Source organism: Gadus chalcogrammus, chromosome 9, assembly GCF_026213295.1.
Source record: "Gadus chalcogrammus isolate NIFS_2021 chromosome 9, NIFS_Gcha_1.0, whole genome shotgun sequence".
Lineage (NCBI taxonomy): Eukaryota > Metazoa > Chordata > Actinopteri > Gadiformes > Gadidae > Gadus > Gadus chalcogrammus.
In genome coordinates, this window is record NC_079420.1 from 6,904,822 (window position 1) to 6,925,069 (window position 20,248).

General features: G+C 46.7%; 1 protein-coding gene across 1 annotated transcript in view; it reads left to right on the plus strand.

The window, feature by feature from the left end:
• Window positions 1–18,977, plus strand: part of LOC130388802 (A disintegrin and metalloproteinase with thrombospondin motifs 20) — a 96,120-nt gene extending 77,143 nt beyond the window's left edge. Inside the window, exons 29-39 of the mRNA XM_056598337.1 lie at window positions 1,995–2,162; window positions 6,804–6,977; window positions 8,624–8,803; window positions 10,271–10,471; window positions 11,758–11,884; window positions 12,861–12,955; window positions 13,175–13,269; window positions 13,690–13,823; window positions 15,481–15,572; window positions 15,979–16,083; window positions 16,533–18,977. Coding sequence (XP_056454312.1) covers window positions 1,995–2,162; window positions 6,804–6,977; window positions 8,624–8,803; window positions 10,271–10,471; window positions 11,758–11,884; window positions 12,861–12,955; window positions 13,175–13,269; window positions 13,690–13,823; window positions 15,481–15,572; window positions 15,979–16,083; window positions 16,533–16,622 — 1,461 coding nt within the window. The 3' untranslated portion in view covers window positions 16,623–18,977. The remainder of the gene's footprint in view (window positions 1–1,994; window positions 2,163–6,803; window positions 6,978–8,623; window positions 8,804–10,270; window positions 10,472–11,757; window positions 11,885–12,860; window positions 12,956–13,174; window positions 13,270–13,689; window positions 13,824–15,480; window positions 15,573–15,978; window positions 16,084–16,532) is intronic.
• Window positions 18,978–20,248: the final 1,271 nt, after the last annotated feature.

The following is a 20,248-nucleotide window of genomic DNA, read 5'->3' on the forward strand; positions in this document are numbered from 1 at the left end:
TAGTTTTTTCCCCCTCTCTACTTTTACAGCAGTAAGGAGGGGCCAGTCTCTCTCTCTCTCTCTCTCTCTCTCTCTCTCTCTCTCTCTCTCTCTCTCTCTCTCTCTCTCTCCTCTCCCTCTCCCTCTCCCTCTCCCTCTCCCTCTCCCTCTCCCTCTCCCTCTCCCTCTCTCTCTCTCTCTCTCTAACATATTTGCTTGTGTCTGAGGCGGAAGGGACTGAGTTGCACTTATCATGTACCGGGTATGTGAATCCTCCACACTTAGGTTCCTGTCCCTGAGCTCCGGGCGGGCTTTGATGTCCTACCTCCCCCCACTCCCGCCCCCACCCCACCCACCCACCATCCACCTCCAGCCATCCACACCGTCAGCTGACACAGCCCTGTGTTTAAAATGCCTTAGTAATTACAACCTGGGGGATGCATGTGGGTGCAGTGTCGACGTCTGCCCCCACACTGAAACTTAAACTAATGGAGAGGGAGATAGAGAGATCCTAACTGAGTTGCCCCCACACTGAAACTTAAACTAATGGAGAGAGAGATAGAGAGATCCTAAAACTGAATTGTCTCCCTCAGATCTGTCTCGGAGAAAGACTGATTGATTACAATTCAAAAAAAGTGTACTAAAAGAAAATGTACACGGAAAGATTTGAATCAAAAGAAGAAGAATTCCTTCCATCATCGCACGCGTCCATACAGTATGAGTCCAAGTCCACCCCTTATCACGAACGTGTGGAGACGTGACAGGAGTTTAGAGTTATGCAACGCTCTGCGGTCACAATTAGTGGACAGAACAGTGCGATATTATGTTTATTATCTGGACTGGAAAATGTGCTACGAACCAAAAGAAAAATCTGCATCCTCGCAGATAAATGGCCTTCCATTTCCAGCATGCTAAATATTCCCGAGCGGCTTTAGTCCACGGGCACGGAAACACCCGGGCACGGAAACCCCCGCCACCCTAATTGCAGTCTGGCCGCATCATTTCACACTACTTAAAAAAATAAAAAATAAAAAAATCGAAATCAGTTAGACTATTTTCGATTTACATCTGATAGTCACTTTCCCCCAGAGGGACCTCCACGCGCGAGTCAAAGCATGGCTCATAATTATTTGTATCCCTTCTCCTCCTCCGGTTCTTCTTCCTCTTCCTGCCATCTTCTTCCGCCTCTCTCACCCACTCTCCCCTCCTCACCTCTCCCCTCCTCACCCCCCCTAACGGGATCCAGATGTCCCGTCTGGCCGTACTCAGTCCTCCTAGTCTCTGTCTGAGTCCGGTCTTCCTGGTTCCCCTCTGGTCTCCAGCCTGCTGAGGGGGGGGGGGGGGGGGGGTTTGGGGAGTAATCCCTCTGTTTACAGGTTAAATAGCGCAGAGCATTCCACATGGCGAGTAGAGTAGGGCTATGGCGTTGGCCGGCCCTGAGAAATGCATTGGAACCTTTTTTCTTCTTCTGTGGTGGGCTTAAATGTGTTGATAATGCATTATCTTGGTCGTGACATGTAGCACACCGATCTGTTTTGGGGTATGCTGAACATGTCCCTGGTGTCTAAATATAGCATAGCTACTCATGGATAAAATGGACTGGTGAGATGCATGGAGGATATTGAACAAGACTAGGAACTAAAATGAAGAAAACATTTGATGTATGTGTGTAAATTGAAGCAAATGTTTGCAGCATGTATTAAAACCAGAGTGTGCTAACATATTTTTCTCTCCCTCTCGTGCCTCTCTCCCTCTCTCTCCCATCTTCTATCTCTCTCTCTCCCTCTCCCTCTCCCTCTCCCTCTCCCTCTCCCTCTCCCTCTCCCTCTCCCTCTCCCTCTCTCTCTCTCCCTCTCTCTCTCTCTCTCTCCCTCTCCCTCTCCCTCTCTCTCCCTCTCTCTCTCTCCCTCTCCCTCTCCCTCTCCCTCTCTCTCTCTCTCTCTCTCTCTCTCTCTCTCTCTCTCTCTCTCTCTCTCTCTCTCTCTCTCTCTCTCTCTCTCTCTCCCTCTCTATAGTGTTCTGTGAGCTGTGGCCGAGGCAGCAGTCAGAGGGAGATAGCCTGTGTTTACCCCAACGGAACCCAAACAGAGGAGCAGATCTGCGGCCATCTGCCCCGGCCCCGGGCCCAGAAGGCCTGTCGCACGGGCGCCTGCCCCGTGTGGAAGGCACACAGGTGGACCGAGGTGCGTACAGACACATGCACAAACACATGCACTCACGGACCAGCACACACACAAAGAAATATACACAAAAATACACACATGTTCAAGCATGCACAAGCACATGCACACGCACACACACGCAAAGACCTAGACACACAAGCATGTACACACATAAAGTCATACACACACACACACACACACACACACACACACACACACACACACACACACACACACACACACACACACACACACACACACACACACACACACACACACACACACAAGCAGTTAAGTAGGGTGCACAGATGTAGGACACATACACACACACACACACGCAAACATAAACATAAACAACATAATCATTAACAACATAAACTCTCTCACAGACACACATACACACACAGAGCACTGACCCATAAAAAAGAACCAGTTTACGTGTTGTGCAAGCTGAGAGCTAAACACCACAGGCTGTGTGTATCTGTTTACGCGGCAAACCTGACGTGTAATAATGAACATAGATAACGCTGTCTGCAGCGTCTGAGCCCCAGAGTGGACCGTGCACCGCATGGTTCCGGTGTTCTGGAGTTCTGCATCCATGAAGCCTGAACGCAGGTGTGCTCATGCTGCTCTGATATGAGTGCTCATAGGAACAGGGGGACCAGCCCTTAGACTGTGATAAATGTGGACGTAGGGTCCGCGACGTCACCCCTTTGGTTTACCCGTGACCATTTTGAGGAGGTACTCATCGTTTGAGGTTTTGCGAGCAGCAGCTGAAACAGTCTGTGTTTTGCACTTCGAGGGCCTGATTTGAATGGCGGCCTCGCCTGTCTATGGCCAAAACTCATTCATATTCAGTCCTTTTTAGACTGAATATTTTTAGAACGTTTTTAGAACACAGATAACACTGTCAAACAAGATGAACAAAATACATTGAGATCCTCCCCGAACAACGAAACAAATTATTCAAGAACAAAATCAAAATTTTCCCGTTGACTGGTGGATGGGTATTTCTGCATCCGTCCACTGTGAACCACTTAGAGGCTGTTAAAGGAACTACGAAATACACGATTACCGGTATGTTCTTCCACCATTATTGCTGATCCACCACTCCTCCTATGTTAAAGCAGCAGAACTTCAGGGGGGGAGACGGCACAGAAACTGAGGGGGTGGAGTTAGGCCTTGCTTCCTGTTTCTTTACAGAGATATTCTAACGAACAGAAACTGAATTGTGCAATTAGTCAAAGCTTTTAGAAGGGGAGTTCAATAATAACATTCCGAGATTGGCCCGTCCACTCAGTGTTGATTGGAAACCTTTACAGACACATTTTTATGGTAAAGGTGTGTTGGCCGCTTTACTGTTCGCTGTTGATAGTCAAATACGCGCTTACAGATACAACAAACTGATCGGTCGAAACAAATATTCTTCCACCTGGGCTTCATAAACATGGCTGCCACTTGGTCCAGCCACATCTCTGGTTTGTGAGCGCCCAAAACAACCTTTCTCTCACATTGAGCCGCGTGGGAAAGAGATGTTGGCTGTCATAATCTGACTGCTAATCGCAGAGGAGTCACAGAAGTCCTCCATGGCTAAGACGTTTGGTTTTTTTGGTTAGCAATTTCTGGACATGATTTTAGCATTTACTACCTTGGCCAAGTCATGGGACTTCTCTATGTCTCTCTCTCTCTCTCTTTCTCTGTCTCTTTTTCTCTGTCTCTTTCTTACTCTCTCTGTCTCTTTTTCTCTGTCTCTTTCTTACTCTCTCTCTCTCTCTCTCCTCTCTCTCTCTCTCTCTCTCTCTCTCTCTCTCTCTCTCTCTCTCTCTCTCTCTCTCTCTCTCTCTCTCTCTCTCTCTCTCTCTCTCTCTCTCCCCCTCTCTCTCTCTCTCTATCAAACGGAGTCTGGAATCAATCATCTCCTTCCACATACCGCCAGCAACCATGAAATCCTCAACCAGAGCGAGAAGACATGTTTTATATCTGAACATCCACGCCTGGGACCACTCTCAGAAACAACAAGACCCTCAGAGACCCTCAAGTGTGTGTGTATGTGTTTGACTAAAATGTGTGTGAGCATATGTGTGTGTGTTTAACAAAAGTGTGTGCAAGTTTGGTTGTGTTTGTGTCAGTCTCACATTGATCTGTGCATTATACTAGTGGGTGTGTTTGTGTGTTTGATTGAGTCTGTGTTTGTGTGTGTGTTAGTCGAGTCTGTGTGTGCATGTGTGAGTCTATGTTTGTGTGTCAGTGAGTGTTTGACTGTGAAGTGTGTGTGTGTGTGTGTGTGTGTGTGTGTGTGTGTGTGTGTGTGTGTGTGTGTGTGTGTGTGTGTGTGTGTGTGTGTGTGTGTGTGTGTGTGTGTGTGTGTGTGTGTGTTGCTTTTAAGTATGCCTGGTGCTATCACGGGGGGATGGGATAGCCTCTAATGGAATGAAGAAGAGAGACCCTCGTAAACATGTCCTGGCGTTTCTTCAGAACCTGGGGACTCAATGTCCTCTCCTCAGCTAGCCTGGCTATTGCCAGACCAAGCTCAATCGTAGATTGCACGTTGGTCTGGGGAGGCTGCTGTCATTTTCTTCAGCACAAGAGGCGTGATCAACGGGCCTAGGTCAAACAACTCAAACGACTGTACGCAATTGGCTGCTTACTGTCGCTTCCCTGGCGTCATTGTGTTAAACCAGCCAATAGCGCGCCAGGGGGAGGAAAGGCCAGCTTGGTGATTGGCCCCCACAAAAACACGTATCGGAAGCAGAAAGAAATGTATTGCTCTTCTCCAGTCCCTTCGACAGGGCGAATTCAAATCGCCGGCAGAACTGGCGGGGCCTACCCTGGTCTAGTCCTCAGCGGCACCAAGGTGCTAGGGCGTCAGCCGTCGGCCGTCACCCGTCAGCCGTCAACACGCTCATCTTGAGATGCTTTATTTCCCCGCTGTGGAAATGGGAACTTGTTTCACAGCTTCAAGGTCTGCAGGATTTAACCGATTATGGTTTCTTTTCTCCTTTCTTTTCTACAAATAATCACATCTTGGTTCTCCGTTTGGAAAAGTTCTGATGATGATGATGATGATGATGATGATGATGATGATGATGATGATGATGATGATGATGATGATGATGAGTGCGGTACTTTGTTCTCCAGGCCAAGCTGGCCAAGTGCTCCGACCACGTTCTGGACCATTTACAAGAACGTATCCCGTGATGATAGCCTATAACGACATATTAACTCAAAACATACGTAAACATCATATATATATATATGTATATGTTATATGATTATCTATAATATTTCATATGATATATTAGATATTAGATATAGGATATATATATATATAGACACATATAATAAATAATATATTATTATATCTGTCCATATGAAACCACATATACATCTGGCGCTTGATGGAAACTGGAGACTCCAGGTTTTGTGCTCTGCTACCCCGGCTGCTTAGCAGCATCGCGCCCCCCGCCCCCCCCCCCGTCTCGGGGTCTCTTTGAGGTTAGATTAAAGCCCAAATCGGTTGCAATCGGTTCCGGTGCTGACGAGCATGACTTCCTCTGCATGCAGGTACCGCGATGCAGAGGGGGCACATCAAAGAGATGTCACCGGAGATATAGAGCGTCTTTGTTCAGAGGGCCTTGCGAGCCGAAAGGCCGGAATTCTTTCTTTAGAAGTTGTTTTTTAGGGGGAAAGAAATGCAAAGACCACTGCCGTAAGGGTGTATTTAAATATTCTTGTGACCGGGGTAGAGGTCAGCGAAATTAAAGCAGGGTTGATGATGAATATTGCATGAGTATAAATGTTGTGTGAAAGAGTGTGTGAAGTATATGTGGAAGGTCAATTACAGTCCAGGTTCATACATCATTTAATACAAGTACTCGCTATGGCAGAGATTGTGTTTGTATGTGTGTGGGTTTGTGAGTGAGAAAGTACAAATCACAAATCACTTTGACGAGAAACACTATATGTGTGTGAAGTGTCTTGTGCGATACTTCCAGAAGCTTCAAACTTCTTCTATTCTATCGGCTTTAGCACCAGCATCACCGAAAGTGTGACCAAATGTCTTTTCCTGGGAATTTTACGGTTTGACTCCAACCTAATTCCTCTGAAAAGACCCGACGACTTTTCTTCCGGGACCCCGTCTATACTTTTAAACTTTTCCATGTGCCGTCCGATCCATTGAACTGATACATTGCCTGTCAGGCTCATGTGAGCTAACTTTAAATACAGTAAACTCCTGTTGCTGTAACACCCGGCAGATATCCTGGGATGATAATAGTGCGTCATTGTGGAAGTGGGTCATGTGACTTCCCCTTCAACAGTATCATTTACACACTGATGCAAAGTAGAGGGAGAAATATAGGGACACTGACTGCATGTGTGTCCTCTTTGCAGGTACCAGCCTGACACACACGCGCACACAAACACACACACACACGTACACACACACACACACACACACACACACACACACACACACACACACACACACACACACACACACACACACACACACACACACACACACACACACACACACACACACAGGTTGCATTAAACCAGACAAAACAATTACGCATTTGTGGAATGAGCTCCAGGTTGAAGACAAAAAGCTAATTCCCGGCTTGACACTAAACCCTATTCTCTTGTGTCCTGGTGTCCCAGTGTTCTGTGAGCTGTGGGCCGGGGCTGCAGAGCCGTCACGTCTACTGCCGACTGAAGGGCAGCGGGCGTGTGGGCCCGGAGCGCTGCGACCCCCACACCCGCCCCGCTGACCACCAGGCCTGCCTCACCAGCGAGTGCCCTCACTACACCTGGCTGACTGGAGAATGGCAAGATGTAAGATATCCTCTCTCTCTCTCTCTCTCTCTCTCTCTCTCTCTCTCTCTCTCTCTCTCTCTCTCTCTCTCTCTCTCTCTCTCTCTCTCTCTCTCTCTCTCTCTCTCTCTCTCTCTCTCTCTCTCGTGTCATGACTCTCTCTCCCTCTCTTACCCTTATGCCTCTGGCTTTCCCCCTATACCTTAACCTATTTAGACTGAAGTGACGGGAGATTATAATGTATTTCATTGAACAACATTTTCTGATGCCTAATGCAAACCTTCATTACCCTAAATAACATCATAATAGTGTTTGACTGCTCGCATTAGTATCTTTTATTCCAAGATTTCCCCGGGATAATACAATTTTATATCACCAAGCTCCGCTCTCTACTCTAATTTTTAACTATGTATCACTCGCTCTGTCGTTCTTTATGTCTCTTTATGTTTCTCTCTCTGTCTCTCTCTATCTCTCCCCACAAGTTGGATGATATCTGTTTTAGTGAAGATGGCATGATGCTCCTTTGTCACATGATTCTGTTTTTCTCTTGATTAGCATCTCTTTGTGAAGGATCACGTTAATATGCCCCTGTAGCAGCAATGTGTGTGTTTGTGTGTGTGGGTGTGTGATGTGGTGTATGCGTGTGTGTGCGTGCGTGCGTGCGTGCGTGCGTGCGTGCGTGCGTGCGTGTGTTTGCGTGTCCTGCTCAGTGTTAGTAGCTCAAGTAGCTAAAACTAGTTCCATGTAAGGAATTAGCGTGGCGTCCACCAGTGATGTGGAAAAGTATGCACATGTTTAGACTCCTTTATGTACTAAAGAACATGATGAACAGTGTATAGTTTAGCCACTAGATTTCTTTCGCTGGCACCGGCATGGACAAGAAGAACACAGCGCATGCTACCAGGGCTAAGTGGACCATCACACCCAAATATCTGACCTCACGGACGTTCCCACACCAAGGGAAAAATCGGTTTCATTTGGGTGTCTGGGTATCGTCATTCGGAGTAAGCAGAGCCATGTCATAAGCAATGACATCAAACATGACGTCCACATGTCTGCAGGACTATTAGGGGCACATCTGTCTTTGTGGCAGCTCCCAGTTAGCAGGGTACGGGGGGGCCTGGAGGGTTGAATGAGAACCAACCCAGTGCAGGCTTCAAAGTACAACACTGCCCCCACTGCCTATCATCTGGCATCAGACCTTATGTCAGCCCCCGAGTCGTGAGCAGAACCTTGCAGAGCTCAGCGCTTCTCTGCTGTACGGAGGGTTGGATCGGGGCGAGTGAGAAAACGGATCGTTTTAGAGTCAAGGACAGGGTAGAAGATTTGAGTCGCATGTGTTTTTTTTTTGCATCATTATATCGACAAGAGAGCATTTTTTTCACTCTTTTTTTTTTTTTAAGTTTGATGAATGCTCCAACGAATAGGGAGCTGGAGAAGATTTTAGTTTTGAAAGTGGAAGAGCAATTTGTGATGTCAAAAATGTATTGAATATCTACTTATATATCTTTGCATATATATTGTATACTTTCGGACATTATGGGGCGAGTTTACGTCGAGAGCGTGGGGTCTAGGGCGTACAAAACATTGCCCTGATGTAAATCGTCCATACAGCACTTCAAAAACCATTCAGCTCCTCTAAGGCGGTGTCTCTCTCTCTCCCACAGTGCAACGCCACCTGTGGGGCCCCGGGGACGATGGGCAGGGCGGTGGGCTGCGTGGGCCCCGGGATGACCCCCGTTCAGGAGGACCACTGTGGGGCCTCCTCCCCCTCCCGGCCCCCCTCCCGGCAGGCGTGTAGAGGAGCACCTTGCCTCCACACCTGGATGACCGGGGCTTGGACCCAGGTGAGAGAACAGCCCCCCCCCCCCCCCAACATCAACGTCACCCCAACATGGCTGAACTCTCTGAACGTCCTGCCTGGCCTCACACTGCCCACTGGGGCGGGAGTAGCTCAGAAGGTAGAGCGGGTTGGCTGGTAACCGAGAGGTTGCTGGTTCGAGCCCCGGAGTGTCTGCCCTTGGCAGAGAGGTGTGGTGTTTCCTGTCTGCATGGGCTATAGAAAGGAATCATGACGTTATTCCACCGTTACTCCTTTCCTTCACACAGCCCGACCGGTTGTCCTGTGTCGCCACGCAAAACTGGGGGTTGGCGAAGTGTAGATTTAAGGCTGGTTTCTGATGATTGAACCAGATGACCTCATACAAAAAAATATAGCTCGATAGATAGAATTGACGCAGTAATAGCTGGAATAACTGAGATGCCATTCAGGGCGAGGTCCAGGGAACGGGTTTATGATTTAATGAAGCACAGCGGTGGGGAGTCTGTGGGATTACAGGGAAATAGTGCAGGCGTAGTTGGAAGCAGATGTGGTGATTTAGTGTATTAGCTCTTTACAAACACAATGGCTTTGTATGGGGTGAGATGCTTTAGATTAATGCCGTACCTGTTTGTGTTCATGCGTGGGTGCACTTGTGTGTGCACGTCTGTGTGCATTCATGTGTGTGGCTTTCTGTGGTTGACTGTGTGAATGTGTATACTTGAATGTGTGAATGTGTTTTCTCCATTTGTGTGTTATTTTCTTTGTGTTTGCGTGCGTTTGTTTGCTTTTGTGTGTGTTTGTGCGTGAATGTATGCATGACTGTGGTTTAATGTGTGTGTGTATTTGTGTGTGTCTGTGTGTGTATGAGTCTGTGTGTGTGTGTGTGTGATTCTGTATTCACGTGGCATGTGTGTGTTTCTGCTTGTGTGCATGTGTGTGTGTCTGCTGGTGTGTTTGTGGTGTAACATGTGTGTTGTGTGTTTGTCTGTCTGCTTGTATACATGTAGTGTAACGTGTGATAGTGTGAGTGTATGTGTATGTGTGTGTGTGTGTGTGAGTGTGTGTGTGTGTGTGTGCGTTCTTGTATACATGTGGTGTAAAATATGTGTGTGTGTGTGTGTGCTTGTATACATGTGGTGTAACATATGTGTGTGTGTGTATGTGTGTGTGCTTGTATACATGTGGTGTAACATGCGTGTGTGTATGTCTGTCTGCTTGTATACATGTAGTATAACGTGTGTGTGTGTGTGTGTGTGTGTGTGTGTGTGTGTGTGTGTGTGTGTGTGTGTGTGTGTGTGTGTGTGTGTGTGTGTGTGTGTGTGTGTGTGTGTGTGTGTGTGTGTGCTTGTATACACGTGGTGTAACCTGTGTGTGTGTGTATGTGTGTGTGCTTGTATACACGTGGTGTAACATGTGTGTGTGTGTGTGTGTGTGTGTGTGCTTGTATACACGTGGTGTAACATGTGTGTGTGTGTGTGTGTGCTCACCCCAGTGCTCCGTCAGCTGCGGTGTGGGCTACGAGCACCGCATGGTGTCCTGCTCCGGGGCCCCGTCGTCCCCGGGCCCTCACCCGTACGCCGGCCCCGCCTCCCCCAGCCCCCGGTGCCCTGGCCCCCAGCCGCCGCACGCCAAGCAGTGCCTGCTCAGGGCCTGCCCGCACACGGCCTCCTGGAAGGTCGGCCCCTGGACCAAGGTAGGATGGACCCCTGTTACCCTGGAGCAGGGGCCCTCAGACATCTCATTAAGGGGGCATTCTTAAGGTGGGATCATTTCACAATGGATGAATACGGATATTAAAGGGTCATTCCGGTGTAAAATGGATTTGGGATATGTTTTGTATGATAAAGAGTTGAAACGTTCTTTTGGGAGCACAAAAACCGCATAAAGACGCTTTCTTCAGTTGGCTGTTTTTAGCCGATTCTATCAGAACGCTATAAACTTTCTGGGCTCGTTTTATATGTTAATACCCTTATTATACCAGCAAAGAAGTGTCGGGCTACTTTTAGCCTTTTAAGTGGTTTAAAATAGCAATTATTATTTCCATAACCAGTGCCCCGATCGTTCCAAGTTTATAGTGTTTTGATAGAATCGGCTAAAAACAGCCAACTGAAGAAAGCGCCTATATGCGTTTTTTGTGCTCCAAAACTAACGTCAATCATTATCCTACAAAACATATCCCAAATCCATTTTACACTGGAATGACCCTTTAAAACAACAATTTGTGGTTCCTATTACACCGTAGTTGGACATCGCCAGGTTAATTCGCAAATGCGACCTGGAAACTACTGGAACGTCTGGAAACAAATTTCCAGGACAATGCGCTCACAGACCAAAAGGCACGCTTGGATAGACGTTACATTTATTGAGCAGGATAGACCTATAACCAGTCAGAGCAATGAAACGGCTTAAACAGTGTGGCAGACATCTAAATCGTTTGGATGTCTGCCACACCCATAGTGCGCTCTTAACAGTCATCATAATAAACCCCATATTCAATAAACGGTTTTGATAGGCCCCAGCCAGGCCAGGTCTGCTGGAAATCTATCTGAACACATATGCCAGGGAAAACTGAACCTGAGCTGGCAGATTGGTCTGGTTCCAAGTTCCCAGTACCCCCTGTAATCCTTCAAAGTCCCCCAGCCAACCTCTGTCCTAGAGGTTAGAGGATTTGTATGGATTATTTATTGTTCATTTTCATACTGTTTTCACGATGGTAACCGCTTGTTTGATTGTGTGTGTGTGGTTGTGTGTGTTATTTGTGTGTGCGTGTGTGTGGGTTATTTTTGTGTTTGGGTGTGTGTGTGTGTGTGTGTGTGTGTGTCTGTGTGTTATTTTTGTGTTTGCCTGTGTTTGTGTCTGTGTGTTGTGTGTGTGTGTGTTTTGTGTGTGCGTGTGTGTGTGTCTGTGTGTGTGTGTGTGTGTGTCCGTGTGTGTGTGTTATTTGTGTGTGTGTGTGTGTGTGTCTGTGTGTGTAAGCAGTGCTCCCAGACATGTGGCGCAGGTGTGATGGAGCGCCAGGTAGAGTGTCTCACAGCCAAAGGCCAGCCGTCCAAACACTGTGCAGCCGACCGTCCAGAGTCCCGCGCGGCCTGCAGAGAGACAGAATGTACGGTTAACCTCCGCTCTTCTCCTTCTTCTCCCCTGTCCTCCTCCTCCTCCTCTCTTCTCGCTCCTCCTTTCTTCTCCTCATCTAGTCTCTCGTATTTTCTCAACCTTTTTCCTCTCCTCCCATCTCCTCTCCTCTCTTCTCCTCCCCCTTCCTCTCCTTCCCTAACCCCTCCCTTCTCCTATCCTCTCCTCTCCTCACCTTCACCCTCAACTCCTCTCCTACCCTTTCCTGTCCTCTCCTCTCCTCTCCTCTCCTCTCCTCTCCTCTCCTCTCCTCTCCTCTCCTCACCCATCCTCTCCGCCCCTCCCCTCCCCTCTCCAAACTGTTTGCCAACATCATCACATGTACAAACTCCAACCTTCAAATGATTGAGTCACGTATGGCTTACTGCCACCCAGGAATGTTCCAGCGCACAATCATAGCATTAAATCGGCCATGCTGTATATAGGAGCCAACTCCATATCTGATTATGTTTATAAAATAACACACACATAAACGTATGCCGGGGTTCCAACAAAATCCTTCCTTTGGACCGGTGAACGTTATCTTTCCTACGTATCGCGACGCATGCAGTCTGCATGCGTCGCAAACCGCAACGCCACGTGCTAGGGGCCCCCCCGGGGGCCCGAAAGCGTTGCGGCGGATTCATGCGCAACATTTCAGACGCCGGCGTTGAAAAGTTGCGGCGCGCGCTGGGTGGCTGCGCCGCGCGCCTGCCAACTCCGGCTCCGGGGGAAATTAAAATGATACGCTCGGCTGGTGTCTCGCACGGCGGTCACCTATTAATGCTAATCAGCTAATCTGGGGGTCGACGCAGTGTGGGGTTCCTTATGACCGAGCACTCACTGCCCCGGCCGCCTTTTTCACCCACTTCACATCCTCTCCGCCCCCGAGGCAGATGTATTCCGTGTCACTCACACCTTTTCCATCTCCTCAACACATTCCTCCATCTTGTTCTCCTCCCCCACTCCAGGCCAGCAGTTCACCTCCTGCCGGGAGGTGCAGGTGCGGCAGGGTGTGAGAATGGACGGGGAGTTCTACCTCCGGGTCGGACCCCGGATCCTACAGGTGGGTGGGATCCTTCGTCAGATGGTTGGGGGGGGGGGGGGGGGGGGGGGGTCGTGGCTTTCCCGACGCGTCGTCAGTCTGGCTCAGGGACAATCTCGCCAAAGTATGTATCAAATGTGTGTTTCCTCCCTCTTTATCTCCCTCCCTCCCTCCCTCCCTCCCTCCCTCCCTCCCTCCCTCCCTCCCTCCCTCCCTCTCTTGGCCGCTGGGTGTTGGTAGATTTATTGTGCGGAGATGCAGAGCGACTTCCCCAAGGAGTATGTGACGCTGCGCAGCGGGCAGACAGACAACTACTCGGAGGTGTACGGACACAGGTGAGAGATCAGCGTTCGGTTGTGCAGGAGACTCCCCGAGGGCATGTTAACGATGATGGCATGTTAACGATGATGGCATGTTAACGATGATGACATGTTAACGACGCCTCTTCTGCCGCGAGCGATCGCTTTTGATTGTTTATTGTTTCCTTTGTGTTTGAAGGATGCTATATAAATACATCAACTCAAACTTTATTGATAGTGCCCTTTCAACACTAAACAGCAACACAAAGCGGTTAACAAGGGGATAAACACAACATGAAATGAACCAATAAAACGATCAATTCAGACTCGAAGAGTTATAGGGTCGAACAAGGAGTGCTAAACTAAAAAGTGAATTACAACTTTTGACAGCTGACACAGATTAGAACTCACAACGTGCCTCTTCCCCCCCCCTGGCCTCGTCTGATTGGCCGAAAGGCTGCTGAACCCCTTCCAGTGTCCGTACAACGGCAGCCGGCGGCAGGACTGCGAGTGTCGTCATGACTACACCACGGCCGGCTACACGCTGTTCCGAAAGGTGCGCCTGGACCTGGACTCGCTGAGGATCATGAGTGAGTACTCAGCCCCGTGATTGGCCGATTCGGCCCCGGCGTGTTGCACTTGGTTTTTACGAGACCGCAGGTTGGCTGTCGTTTTAACCATCACCTCGACCCCAGCGCCGCTCCCTGGCTGACCGCCATTTTTGACGGGCCTGTTTTGTTACACACACACCTCTCTCTCTCTCTCTCTCTCTCTCTCTCTCTCTCTCTCTCTCTCTCTCTCTCTCTCTCTCTCTCTCTCTCTCTCTCTCTCTCTCTGCCCTCTCTCTCTCTCTCTCTCTCTGCCCTCTCTCTCTCTCTCTCTCTCTCTCTCTCTGCCCTCTCTCTCTCTCTCTCTCTCTCTCTCTCTTTCTTTTTTCTCCATCACTTCACCAGGCGAGGAAATGTGAGCCCCTAATATAACAGTTAGAGCCAGCTTTCATCTAGTGTGTGTGTGTATAAATGTGTGCATACGTGTGTGTGTGTGTGCATGTATGTACATGTGGGTGTATGTGTGACTATATGCCTGCGTTGGTGTTTCTGCATGTGTACATATTTATGTATGCATGTGTGTGTGTGTGTGTGTGTGTGTGTGTGTGTGTGCGTTTGCACATATCTCCACTTATCTCCGCCACACCTCCCCCCTCCATCTCTCATCATTATAAGTCTTGACGAGAGATTAGTTGAAGGAGGAGGAGGAGGAGGAGGAGGAGGAGGAGGAGGAGGAGGAGGATGAACAGCGTATGAGGAGGAGGAGGAGGAGGAGGAGGAGAAGGAGTAGGAAGAGGAGAACGGAATAACAAAATGAACGAGAGAATGTCAATAATGACTTCAAGATGAAGGTGGAGAATATGCGGTTGGAGGTGGTCCGCCACCACCCCCAACCCCTCCCCTCCCGGTCATGCTTGCCATGCGTGACGAAAATTGGAAACCCCCCCCCCCCCACCTCAGAAAGTGTACAAAGGGTCAGGGGTCATTTCGGTTGACTCAGTGATATAGTGTGGAAGTAACTGAACAATGTGTTTGTGTTTAATGTACATGCCAACGTATAGAAACACATCAAACGTGAAGAAAACATATTTTATGAGATATATGTACAATGAGATCTTCAATGCCGGAATGCAAGTATGTATTTCGATTTTGTTAAAAGTTAACCCTAAACTCTCGTCCAGCTGCCTTTTATTTCTGATTGTTATGGGATAATGATTGTAAACCTCTTCAACCTTAGTTAAACATTTAGTCTCATTGTATTAATTTAGCGGACACTTCTATGCCAAGGGAGGCTGAGAAAAATTCATATTCCAGGTACTCTGAAGAAATGTGAAAACGTAGATAGAAATATTCAGCAAGAACCTCAAGAACCCTAGCCTGGAAACAAGAAGTATCTCAGGGCTCATGTGTTACCTGTTCTGGCATGAACAACCACGATGGCCACCGCTTATGTGCGACACGTTTAGTGGCTCTGATTTGTTGAAGGTCCACCCGGTTGTCTCAAGAGGCATTTTGGTCGGCGCCAGTCGATAATAGAAAATTGATCAGAGGTTCCCGACTAATACTTGATTTGTGAATGGGTCAGGTGATGTCAGGCAGCCTCAACCCTGAAAACACAAGAAATACACGGTTTGATTTGAACCTGATATCTGTGCTGACGATACCAGGTGGTAGTCACGTTGTTCTGTGTGTCCGCCAGCCACCGACCTCCAGTTCTCCCACACCCCGCTGGGCCGGCCGGTGCCCTTCGCTTCAGCGGGGGACTGCTACAGCGCAGCCAAGTGTCCGCAGGTACGCGAGTTTAAACCTGCTGCTCAGGTGTTGTTGCTATGATAGATAGATGGATGGATTGATGGATGTTTCATAAGTAGTGTGTTTTAAACCTGCTGCTCAACTGTTGTTGCTATAGTGTGCACAATATGCTAAGGTACTGGTTCTGATTCTGCTGTGTGTTATCCTACTCCGATGTTAAAGACAATCCCTACTTTATGTTCATTTAGAAATAACACAAAATGTATATCTCTGGTTGAATGACAAACTCCTAAAACCGGCCAGTACCGGTAAAATGGAAAACAGATAGTACCCAATCGTAGATTTGTGGATGTTAATTGTGTGTTGTGTATGTGTTCCAGTTCAGTATTAACCTGACAGGGTCCGGGGTCAGTTATAACACTATGTGTTGTGTATGTTTTCCTAGGGCCAGTTCAGCATTAACCTGACAGGGACCGGTCTGGCAGTGGCAGAGGCCACAAAGTGGACCTCTCAGGGTAACTACGTCTCCGTCAAAGTCCACAGATCAGAGGTACGGGTTCAACCAATATTTTGCTTTGCATGCTTTTATTTCTTATCTATTTTGTTATGCAAGACTACCATGGAATCGTAAAGGGTGAACACTGTATAGATTTACAATGTATGGGGGCTTTTTCACCATCACCTTTTCCGACATGGTAATGAGAAGTTTGCATATTTTACTGCACAAAGGAATTGGTGTGTTCTGGGCCAAAAGTACCAAAACACTAGGGAACCAGAGTATTAGATGGCTGTGAATGAAACAAGCAGCACTGTATGTCATTCAAAATTCTTCAACATTCTCAAAATTCTTCATCAAATTCTTCAAGAGGGATTTTCCGAATAAATTATGCGAAAGGAATTCTCCCCTCTGACATACATTTTGTGACGCTCCATTGAAAGTTCCACCTCACCCACTTCCTTTTTCCCCTCTTGGTCTTCTCCTTCCCCAACCGAACGTAGGACGGCCGAAGAATCTATGGCCGCTGTGGCGGGTTCTGTGGGAAGTGCATGCCACAGGAACACAATGGCCTGCTCGTCCAAGTCCAGTGAATAGTATGGTGGGACCGCCACTCCTCAGCGCCTGACCCCAGCCGCTGCAGTGACGGGATGGTGGTAAGGGGGGGGAGGAGGGGGTTCTGTCAACGCCTCACCTTACATCGCTCGTCCAATCATCGCCTTCCAAAACGGCAGCTACTATTTCATGTCTTTGTTTCCGGTGTACTGAAGACCACTTTACAGCGCTATCTCGGCTCTGGCGTGCTGCCAGTGCATACTTTTATACTATGTTATTGTATCTACGGCTTTGCACGTAAGGGACTTCATGTTACAGATGGGACGACGAGAGGCACCCACGCTACATAAATAAGGGACAATCTACTCACAAGGTCACAGAATTTCCATTTAATGGATTCTAGGAGCCAATTATTTTTGTAACTGCCATTAATATTATTGCGGTTGTTTTGTTGCACCATCAAAGTTCTCCACCACCCAGTATTTACAGATCTACGCCGTGCAATTGTCAAGTCTGCATGGTGCTGCATGGCGCAGATACAACTCTGCGGTACACACTGTGACTGTGTAATGACTAACAGCAGTGCTGCCAGAATGAATCATGGGTACGTACTTTGATTAGGAGTTTCCGTGTTAACATCCATAGTACAACACCGTTTAATTACAATTGTAATCCGTGCATCTTGGAAAAAAAACAAAACAGTTGCATATTCCTGTGAAATAATTCACAATAGGGACGGGCATCGTTAAACGAGGTAAGTAAGAGATGGGTGTTTTTCGTAGGTTCTGTATCGGTGCCTTGTATGTATCATGATCAGCCGGTAAGTGAAACGGCACATGACGACATTACCGCGAGGGATTCGAGTAGCCGACACTGTAAATCGTGACACGTCTCATGTAAAGACTTGAATCATGAAATGAGTAATAGATCTCAATGACAAACGGTTTGGGAGTTACATGTGTATTGCTTACCTGCCTTTTTCTCAGAGTCCAAAATAGCTCAAAATAGTTCTCATGTATGTGAAAGACAATGATCAGACCAGCATTTTGGTGAGCATGTTCCAGACCTCCCATGTCCCTGTTTTGAAAATCATAATTTGTTGATTACAGGTTACTTTTAAGTATTTGTTTTATTTTTTCATTAAGTTGTTTTATTTTGAAAATCCAATTGTGTTAAAAGGTCACGTCCTCATTACCGTCCAAGAAGTAAACAGGGTCATCTCTATTTTGCTCTTACCCCTCTCACTTTCTCTCTCTCTCTCTCTCTCTCTCTCTCTCTCTCTCTCTCTCTCTCTCTCTCTCTCTCTCTCTCTCTCTCTCTCTCTCTCTCTCTCTCTCTCTCTCTCTGTCTCTCTTCCTCTCCCTCTCTCTCTCTCCCTCTCCACATCATCAGCAACCCCTACCTCTGTCTTGATCATCCACACTACTGAAATGTACTGTACAGCATTCACGTTTCAACGTATTTATTCTGTAATAAATTGTAGATATTATGTATATTTTAAGCGACAGTGATTACAAAAAAAAGGGAGAAAAAGACTGATATCTTTTTTCCATTATTTCTTTTATTATTTGTGTCACTGAAATGGTATTATTTTTGTAGTGTGTAACCACTAACAGTAAACGACGATATATTGGACAGTGCATTATAACTACTGGAACTACTTATAATGGGGATAGGGAAGGTACTGGCATTTCAATGGTTGATGGGTGAAAGGTTGCCAGATAATGTCAGGTACCCCATCGCTTTAGACAAATCCCTCTTTTTTAGTAGCTGACAACAGGAAGAAAATTCCCCTACCCGGTTACTACTACTATTACAAACAGAACATTACGCGCTGATACTCTAATACGATGCTTTAACCAAAGTTTATTAGATCATAACTTTTTTTTGCCGGAGAATTCAGCTTGTTTAGACATTAAATTATGGCGGAAAGAACTCATACAAGTCGGTGAGCAGCTAGAATCCTTTGACTGTCTGATTTTTCATGAAGGTCAACTGTGCTATAAGGTCTGTATCAGAAATTATAAAAATACTTGATGCACTATGTGCCATAAATTGTGTAGAAAGTAATCATGTTTGTTTTGTGTGTGTGTGTGTATGTGTTTTTTTTAAATAACCATTAAGATGTGTAACTTATGATTTGTGTATTTTTAAACTTGAAGTGTAAACGGCGTGCTGAATATCAGATGGGCATTGATCTTTTTGTTTGCCATGTATAATCCAAAGATGTTTTAAATATTCTATATATATATATATATAAATATCATATGTAGCTACACTATGTTTGTAGCCTGCGTTAAAGAAATGGATGATTGATTTTGGTGCTACTAATCGTTACAGATATTGTGTGTCTTGCTACTATGCTAACACTGTAAAAAATAAGAAATAATAAAATGGTGGCTTTGACATAGGCCTACATGTGTTTTTTACTGCACCGTAAAAACATGTCCGGGTTGTTATATTTATATAAAGATGTTGTCTTTTGCCAGAATTGCCCAAAGTATACCAAATCATCACATGGTTTAAAAGGCCCCTATTTTACCTCCCGAACGTCAGTCAAAACAGTTTGCAAAATGGAACCTTTAGTGACATCGCACTATGGTCCACTCAGATGTCTGACAACAGCTGTATCAGCATACCAGTTGTTTATCCAACTATCCTCAAGATCAGATTAGTGTGCATTAGCAGAGCTTAAACCCAATGTTTAACTAATGTTTAACCTCTCCTGAGCAACATCATCATTATATCACAATTCATGGAAATATGACCTAACTCATTTGAATGGTAGCTTGCCCTGAACTCCATAACAAAACAAAGCGAAACGTATATCTAATCAATATAAAAAAATATATATATCTTACTTTTTGGTTGGGCTGAAACAGCGCAGCAGTCATAGGAGCGCTATGAGCTGAGGGACGGAGACGTCATAGCACCTATCTCAATCCGTTGCTTAGCAACTCATCAGTGTCCCTCCTGTCTCATCGCAGGGTCAATCAAGTTAATAAAGTGTGCCAGCCGTTTACCGTTGGCACGGCCGCATGCACTATCCAGACCCTGATTGGTTGGTAGGTCTACATATGCTTCCAATTTACCAACGTCGAAATTATCCCTCCTCGCATTTCGTGTTCGTTTAATCCAAAAACAAATAATCGTGTTTTTATTATCATTTTAAGTTCCCATGCTCACATAAGCTACACAGCTTGATGAGCGACGTGTATCTTGCTGTGTATGTTCCTTGACGTCAGTCACACGCCTGACTTGGTACTAAATATCTAATCTATGGTGATTTCACCAAGGCCTCACCGCAGGGAGCTTTCCGCTAAACTTTGTTGGGAAGATGGCTGGATGGAGGTTTTCTCCTGGAAGCTTCTCGCTGTGAGGGAAAGACAGACATCTTTAATGAGCAAGATGAACAGAAGCCCACATAGTGCACGCCAAGGACTGATGTGTATGAGTGCAGCCCTACTTGGACCACAACCACTCTTCACTTGGTTTCAACACATTCACCACCAGTGCTATGGCTTGTTCCAAAACGTGTACCATGAGAACTTGTTGTACAATGTGCTTCAGAACAATAAGAGCAACACTTGCATGTGTGTGTCAAGAAGAACTAGAATCAAATACGAAATTACAAATCGTTCTTCAGAGATGAGACATCAATGAT